Raw genomic sequence first — 9,090 nt, 5'->3', positions numbered from 1 at the left:
ACTTGGGAGGCCAAGGCGGGTGGATCACCTGAGGTCGGGAGTTCAAGACCAGCCTGACCAACATGGTGAAACCCCATCTTAAAAATAAATAAATACAAAACAAAACGAAAACAAAAAACACTTTATCTAAGGATGTGATTTCGCCATGTTGCCCAGGCTGGTTTCAAACTCCTGGGCTCAAACGATTCTACCACCTGTCTCCTAAAGTGCTAGGATTTCTGACGTGAGCCACGGCACCAAGCATTCTGCCTCAGTTTTTCTACTTCTTTTTTTTTTTTTTTTTTTTTAATTTTTTTTAAAGACGGGTTTCACCATGTTGGTCAGGCTGGTCTTGAACTCCCGACCTCACGTGATCCACCCGCCTTGGCCTCCAAAGTGCTTGGATTACAGGCATGAGCCACCACGCCCGGCCGAGTTTTTCTACTTCTTTCTCAGTCACTGGGTCTCTCTTTCTACTGACCCTTTTGGCCCACACACTCACCGGAAGGGGATGGAGTAAGATGGCTGCCTCCAGGAAGACCGTGTTTTGCAGGGGTTGGAACTGGGGAGCAGCAGGGCCTGGCATGAGGAGGAGGGAGGTGGAGCATGGCGCCCTAGGGCAGCGGCGGGGTCTGCAGGACCCCACGACCAGGCAGAGGTCGCAGTCTCCCGGGGACTGGGGATGTCTGTCCTGCGCTCCAGGGGCCGACGAGAAAAAGGCCGGGAGAAGCCCAGGGCGGGAATCCACGCCAGGTGTGAGGACTTAAAAAAGCCAGGGGCGGGAGGAGGCGTCAGGAAACAATTTTGAGCAGGAAAACTACGTGATAGAAAGCGTCTACATGGTTCTACAGCAGAAAGACTGGGGACGGGACCAGCCTCAGACTGACCTTAAACCCAAAAGGAAGCTGGACGTGGTGGCTCACGTCTGTAATCCCAGCACTTTGGAAGGCCGAGGCGGGTGGATCAAGAGGTCAGGAGTTCAAGACCTGCCTGACCAAGATGATGAAACCCCGTCTCTACTAAAAACTACAAAAATTGGCTTGACTAGTGACAGAAAAATAGGTGTGGTGGCATGCACCTGTAATTTCAGCTACTCGGGAGGCCGAGGCAGGAGAATCGCTTGAACCTGGGTGACAGAGGTCGCAGTGCACCCCAGCCTAGGCGATAGAGTGAGGCTGTCTCAAAAAACAAACCCAACAAGGAGCAGACCTCCGGACTCTTAACAGGGACGTCCCAATTTGCTCTGGGTGGGAGAAGGGGGACGGGGGCCTGCGAAAGGCCGACTTACTAGAGACAGAGTGACTCACGCGCTGCAGACTGTAACCCTCAGTGAGATGCGCTTCCGCTTCTGCACGAATCTGCCTTCACAGGACAGAAGCCAAGCGTCGAGGAACCCTAAGGAGGTGGGCGGTGCCTGGGCGAGGCAGGGCGGGGCGTGAAAAGCAAGGGGCGTGGCGTGGGGTTGATAAGCAGCCTGGGACCCCCAGAGGCGGGGCAGGGCGAGACTGGGCAGGGAGTACAATTTGCTCTGCCTGGCTCCCAGGCCTCTGTTTTTCAGTTTATTTTATTTTGTTTTTTGAGATAGAGTCTCGCTCTGTCACACAGGATGCCCTGGTTCAAGCAATTCCCCTGCTTCAGCCTCCCGAATAGGTAGGATTATAGGCGCATGCCACCACAACTTTTTTTTTTTTTTTTTTGCATTTTTAGTAGAGACAGGGTTTCACCATGTTGGTCAGGCTGGTCTCAAACTCCTGACCCGCCTCGGTTTCCCAAAGTGCTGGGATTACAGGCGTGAGCCACCGTGGACTGCCTGTTTTTCTGTTTTTAAAGGTGAGATTCGCCCGGGACACTGAAGCATAATTCAAAAGCCCTGAAATTGTCTGGAACAGAGATGCAAACTAGAATGTAAAATGCAAAGCTCCCTCTAGGCATTCTTCCTTATTCCCACCTCAACTGACAGGGCAATTGGACTTTGTAACTGACTTTGTCAAATTCATGACTACACACCTTACAACCTCCTCCCAGCTTGCAAAAACCGCCCTAAACTGTAACTTCTGGAATTTTGCACGCCTATTCCAAACCTATAAAACCACCTCCTAACCCACCGCCCTCTGCTTTCTTTGCGGACTCAGCCCAGGCTCACCCAGGTTAATAAACAGCCATATTACTCACAAAGCCTGCTTGGAGCGGGCGCGTGGGGGGGGGGGTGTCTCTTCACTCAGAGCGCGTGTTTTAGCAATGGTGAAAACCTGTCTCATCTAAAAATATAGAAATTAGCTGGGCTTGGTGGCGCATGCCTATAATGCCAGCTCCTCAGGAGCCTGAGGCAGGAGATGAACTTAACCAGAGACGCGGAGATTGCAGTGAGCTAAGTTTAGGCCACTGCACTCCAGCCTGGGTGACAGAGCGAGAGACACTCTATCTCAAAAAAAAAAAAAAAATTGGAATTATTTGCGTTTTTTCTTTTTTTTGAGATGTAATTTCACTCGTTACCCAGGTTAGTGTGCAATGGCACAATCTCCACTCAATGCAACATTTGCCTCCTGGGTTCAAGCAATTCTCCTGCCTCAGCCTCCAAAGTCACTGGAATAACAGGCATGCGCCACCACACCAGACTAATTTTTTGTATCTAGTAGACATGGGCTTTTATTATGTTGGTCACACTGGTCTCGAACTCCTGACCACAGGTGATCCACCTACCTCAGCCTCCCAAAGAACTGAAATTATAGGCGTGAGCCACCACGCCCTGCCTAATTTTGAATTACTTAATTTACCACTGAGATAGAGGTACTAAGTTTCTTGTTTGCATTTCAAAGACAGAACTCCAAAGTCCTTTAAAAAGATATCCTTACATCACCACTAAACTGAAAAAACATTTAGTGTCTGAAAAGTACCACTTCAGGAGACAGAGAAAATACATTTACAAATGTTCTAAATAAATATCCTGAGAAAAGAGACAAAAGAAATTTTTTCCTTTAATTTCAAAGGAAAAATTATGCCTCTCATTTATTTGCCTGAGACAGGGTCTAGCTCTGTCACCCAAGCTGGAGCGCAGTGGGGAAATCAGGAATCACTGCAGCATTGAATTCCCTGGTTCAAGCCATCCTCCCACTTGAGCAACCTGAGTAGCTGGGACCACAGGTGTGCACCACCACACGTGGCCAATTTTTTTTTTTTTTTTTTTAATTTTTAGCAGAGAGGAGGTTCCCCCTGTTGCCCAGGCTAGTCTTGAAACCCTAGGCTCACGGGAACGACCATCCTCAGCCTCTGACAGCACTGGAATTTCAGGCCTGAGCCACTGCAACTGATTGTATCATATATTTAATGTTTCTCCTTGTTTCAATTTTAGCAGAATTTGTATTCCTCTCATAGAGGCTCTTTTCAAAAACTCTTGTCTTATCCTTCTGAGTGCCTCAAACTATAGCCTGTTCATACATGTTATAACAAGTTTGTTTTGGTGCAAAAAGTGTGAAATTCATGCACAAATTGTTCATAATATGTATTTTTCCATGAACTTCTTGAAGATCCTTGTACTAGCAAACTGTATTCAAGGGAATATAAAAATGAATTGTATAGCCGGGCGCGGTGGCTCACGCCTGTAATCCCAACACTTTGGGAGGCCGAGGCGGGTGGATCACGAGGTCAAGAGATCGAGACCATCCTGGTCAACACGGTGAAACCCCGTCTCTACTAAAACTACAAAAAATTAGCTGGGCATGGTGGCACGTGCCTGTAATCCCAGCTACTCAGGAGGCTGAGGCAGGGGAATTGCCTGAACCCAGGAGGCAGAGGTTGCAGTGAGCCGAGATCGCGCCATTGCACTCCAGCCTGGGTAACAAGAGCGAAACTCCGTCTCAAAAAAAAAAAAAAAAAAAAATGAATTGTACATATTCAAGTTCTACTTATTCATGGGATGCAAGGATGGTTCAATGTACTCAAATCAATGTGATATACCATTTGCACAGAATGACAGATAAAAGCCACATTATCTCAATAGATCAAGAAAAGTCATTTAACAATATTCAACATTCATCCTTCATAAAAATCCTAAGCAAAATAGGTAGATAAGAAATTTACCTCAAAAATATAAAGACCATCCATGAAATGATCACAGTGAATTAACCAACAAGGGAAAATGAAATGCTTTTTCTATTGAATCTCACATGATGCAAGAATGCTGTCATCCCTTCTATTCAAGAAATACTGGCTGTCCTAGCCAGAGCAATTAAATAGCAAAAAAATGAAGCTCATCCAAATCAGAAAGAAGTAAAATTATATTTGTCAGGGCCAGGCGAGGTGACTCACACCTGTAATCTCAGCACTTCAGAAGGCCGAGGCAGGTGGACCACGAGGATAGGAGATTGAAGACCATCCTAGCCAACATGGTGAAACCTGTCTACTCAAATACTAAAAAAAAAAAAAAAAAAAAAAAATGCTGTGTGTGGTGGTTCGAGCCTGTAGTCCCAGCTACTCATATATATGTGTATGTATAGGTGTATATATAAATATATACACCTATACATACACATATATACATATATATATACACCTATACATACATATATAGGTGTATATATATATACACACACACAACTATACACACATACATGTATATATGTGTGTGTGTGTGTGTGTGTGTGTGTGTGTTTGCAGATAACATGACTTTCTATGTAGAAAATCACTCGCTGGGCACAGTGGCTTACCCTTGTAATCCCAGCATTACGGGAGGCTAAAATGGGAGGGTCACCTGAAGATAGGAGTTCAAAACCAACATGGTCAACATGGTAAAACCCCATCTCTACTAAAAATACAAAAAAAAGTATAAGGCATGGTGGGGGGTACCTATAATTCCAGTTACTCAGGAAGCTGAGGTAGGAGAAACACTTAACTCAGGAGGGGGAGGTTGCAGTGAGCCAAGCTCACACGATGGCACTCCAGGTCGAGTAACAAGAGTGACTGCCTCTCAAAAAAAAAAAAAAAGAAAGCAAGAAAAGAAAATCACAAAGAATCAACCAAAATATTATTGGTACAATAAACATAGTGTAATTGCAGAATACAAAGTTAGCACTTAAAATTAGCTGAATTTCCATAAAACAATAAACAATTTTAAATGAAAATTAAAAACACACTTCTATTTGCTAGAGAACTTAAAGTAAGAAATACTTAGGAGTAAATGTAAAAAGGTGAGAAGTTTGTACCATGAAATCTACAAACATTGATCAAAATGATTAAAAACACATATAGAGATACAACCTATATTGATGGATTGGAGAAATATTATTAAATGACTATAAAACCCAATGTGATTTAGAGTCAACACAATACCCATAAAAATCTCTATCAGTTTTCTAAAGAAACAAAAACAGGCTGGGAAAAGTGGCTTACATCTGTTGCCCAGGCTGGTCTCAAACTAAACTCAAGTGATCTACCTGTCTTTGCCTCCCAAAGTGCTAAGAATACAGACGTGAGCCACCCCACCCAGCCCAATCCTCTTAACATAAACGCTTTAATATCAATTAATGCTTGAACTCAATGTTAAGTCAACTCAAACTCAAGTCAATGCAGAATTGACTCTAATGTCAATTAATGCTTGATGGTTTGCTATACTCATCGCATCTTAGAACATTATCTCAAAAATGAATTTTTCAATGTTCTGCAAGGAGTGACCTCTGCCTGAAGACCTTGTGACACTTAAGACACTTGTATGATTTCTGTCCAGTATGGATTCTCTAATATCTAATAAGGTGTGAACATGAAGTGAAGGCTTTGCCCCAATTATCACACTTGTGAGGTTTCTCTTCTGTATGAATTTTTGTTTTGCATAAGATGAAAATTGACTGAAGACCTTGCCACAGTTATGACATTTGTAAGGGTTCTCTCGAGTATGGGTTCGCCAATGAACTGAAAGTTATGAACGTCTAAAAAATTTGTCAAATTGATGATGCTTGCAAGAATCCATTCATTATGGATTCTCCAATGATTTGCATTGGAGAATGCAAATTGGTTGTACTGTTACTGAAGACTTGGTGACAATCATTACATTAGTAAAGTTTCCCTATACCATTGATTGCTTCATGGTGATTAAGTGCTGACTGACCACTAACGGCGTTGTCACATTAACTAAGCTTCTAAGGTCTCTCTCTAGTGTGAATTTTAGTATGTTGTGCCAGATGTGAATCACGCCCAAAAGCCTTGTCACAAACCTTACATTTGTAAGGTTTCACTCCAGTATGAATTTTTCTGTGTCTTTCAAGGTTTGATTTGCGACTGAAAGCTTTGTCACATTCTTCACATTTGTAAGGTTTCTCTCCAGTATGAATTCTCCTATGTCTTTTAAGACTTGATTTGCGACTGTAAACTTTGTTGCATTCTTCACATTTGTAAGGTTTCTCTCCAGTATGAAGTCTATGATGACGTACAAGGTGTGCTTGTTGATTAAAAACCTTGCCACATTCATTACACATGTAAGGTTTCTCTCCAGTATGAAGTCTATGATGACGTGCAAGGTTTGCTTGTTGATTAAAAACCTTGCCACATTCATTACACTTGTAAGGTTTCTCTCCAGTATGTACTGCCTTATGAATTATAAGAGCTGAATTGTGACGGAAGGTCTTGCCACACTCATGACACTTGTAAGGTTTCTCTCCAGTATGAAGTCTATAGTGGCACACAAGAGATGACATCTGACTGAAGGTCTTGCCACACTCATTACACTTATAAGGTTTCTCTCCAGTATGAATTCTACGATGACAAGCAAGGTTTGCTTGTTGATTAAAAACCTTGCCACACTCATTACACTTGTAAGGTTTTTCTCCAGTATGAATTGCCTTATGAATTACAAGGGCTGAATTATGACGGAAGGTCTTGCCACACTCATTACACCTGTAAGGTTTCTCTCCAGTACGAACTCTATGATGGCATGTAAGGGATGACTTCTGACTGAAGGTTTTGCCACACTCATTACACTTGTAAGGTTTCTCTCCAGTATGAAGTCTACGATGGCATATAAGAGATGACATCTGACTGAAGGTCTTGCCACATTCATTACACTTGTAAGGTTTCTCTCCAGTATGAATTCTTCTGTGTCTTTCAAGGTTTGATTTGCAACTAAAAACTGCATCACATTCTTCACATTTGTAAGGTCTCTCTCCAGTATGAGTTCGCCGATGAACTGCAAGGTATGAACAATGTCTGAAAAATTTGCCACATTTATTACACTTGTAAGATCTTTCTTTATTATGGATTCTCCAATGCCTTGCAATGGTTGTAGCGTTACTGAAGACGTGATGACAATCATTACATTTGTAAAGTTTCCCTATACCATGGGTTGACTGATGGTAAGTAAGTGTTGACTGCCCACGAAAGGCTTTGCCACACTCATTACACTTATAAGGTTTCTCTCCAGTGTGAATTCTAGTATGTTGCGTCAGGTGTGAATCACGCCCAAAAGCCTTGTCACAAACCTTACATTTGTATGGTTTCTCTCCCGTATGAATTATTTTATGTTTTTCAAGGTCTGATTTGCGACTAAAAACTTTGTCACATTCTTCACATTTGTAAAGTTTCTCTCCAGTATGAAGTCTACAATGGTATACAAAAGATGATTTCTGACTGAAGGTTTTGCCACACTCCTTACACTTGTAAGGTTTCTTTCCAGTATGAATTGCCATATGAATTACAAGGGCTGAATTTCGACCAAAGGTCTTGCCACACTCATTACACTTGTAAGGTTTCTCTCCAGTATGAAGTCTACAATGGCGTGTAAGGGTTGACTTCTGACTGAAGATCTTGCCACACTCATTACACTTGTAAGATTTCTCACCAGTGTGACATCTGTGATGGCATGCAAGGTATCGCTTCTGATTAAAGACCTTGCCACATACATCACATTCATATTGTTTCTCTTCTAAATGGATTTTCTGATGTTTCCTCAAGAAAGAGCTAGAGTTAAAGGCTTTTTTCTCATTACATTGGAAAGATACTTCTCTGTGACCCTCCTGTTTTTGTGTGAGTAATGAAGAATGGAGGAAATTGTTGTCATAGTTATTAGAAATATGGGTTTGGGGCTTACAAGAAATTATTTTGGATGTTGAAACTGAGAAGACATCATTGATAGATTTCTCAACTTGATTGCCAAATTTCCCTTCCATCTGAAATATGTGCAGTTCAGGCAAATGCGAATGAAAGCTTAATCCAAGTTGATCTTTAATAGGCTTGTTGCCAGCATGCCTTTGATCACATTGGTCTGTACCACAAGGAAACTTTTCAATTTTTCTCATGAGTGCCTCATGGCTATTTCTAACCTCAAAATCATGAATATCTTTCGCAATTTCCTGGAAGCAAAAATCTCCAATGTGATGACTTTCATGTCTATCTAATATCCCTGCGTGGAACACTTCTGTATCGCCTTGTGCTGTTGACAAGAGCTCCTTCATCTTGTATTTGGGAGAGATATCTACAAAATATAAACACAAATAGGTTTCCAATTAAATACAAATGGTAAATAATACTAAAATGTATAAATATGACACACAAAGAGGAACACAAAACAAGTGAGACTCTTCAATAAATAAAGGGTGATTACATGGACTTCAAGCCATGTCTACTGAAGCCTATTTCCAGTATCACGACAAAACACTGACGGGACAAACGTGTAAGCCTAAAGGAGGAAGTATTTTTCCACAGTGACCCTAAAGTGTATAACGCTTTGCAAAAAATATGTACTGTCACATCAATGAAGAGAAAAATATATATTCTTTTTTTTTTTTTGAGACGGAGTCTCACTCTGTCACCCAGGCTAGAGTGCAATGGCACGATCTCGGCTCACTGCAACCTCCGCCTCCCAGGTTCAAACAATTCTCCTGTCCCAGCCTCCTGAGTAGCTGGGATTACAGGCATGCGCCACCGCGCCCAGCTAATTTTTGTATTTTTAGTAGAGATGGGGTTTCAACATTTTGGCCAGGCTGGTCTTGAACTCCTGATCTTGTGATCCACCCGCCTCGGCCTCCCAAAGTGCTGGGATTACAGGCGTGAGCCACCGCGCCCGGCCAAAAATATATATTCTTAATATTTATAAGGCCGGGCGCGGTGGCTCAAGCCTGTAATCCCAGC

The 9,090-nt window shown here is 42.4% G+C and overlaps 1 protein-coding gene across 4 annotated transcripts in view; it reads right to left on the bottom strand.

Annotated features, from left to right (window-relative positions):
- Window positions 1–4,980: 4,980 nt before the first annotated feature.
- Window positions 4,981–9,090, bottom strand: part of LOC116540703 (zinc finger protein 888-like) — a 21,382-nt gene continuing 17,272 nt past the window's right edge. For all 4 annotated transcript variants that reach the window (XM_032264337.1, XM_032264338.1, XM_032264339.1 and 1 more), the window contains one exon: window positions 4,981–8,434. In XM_032264337.1, coding sequence (XP_032120228.1) covers window positions 6,108–8,434 — 2,327 coding nt within the window. In that variant the 3' untranslated portion in view covers window positions 4,981–6,107. The remainder of the gene's footprint in view (window positions 8,435–9,090) is intronic.

This window comes from Sapajus apella, unplaced genomic scaffold, assembly GCF_009761245.1.
Source record: "Sapajus apella isolate SASKATOON/1434 unplaced genomic scaffold, GSC_monkey_1.0 scaffold144, whole genome shotgun sequence".
In the NCBI taxonomy this organism is placed as follows: domain Eukaryota; kingdom Metazoa; phylum Chordata; class Mammalia; order Primates; family Cebidae; genus Sapajus; species Sapajus apella.
Note: the sequence above shows the minus strand (reverse complement) of the source record. Positions and strands in the feature narration are given on the sequence as shown.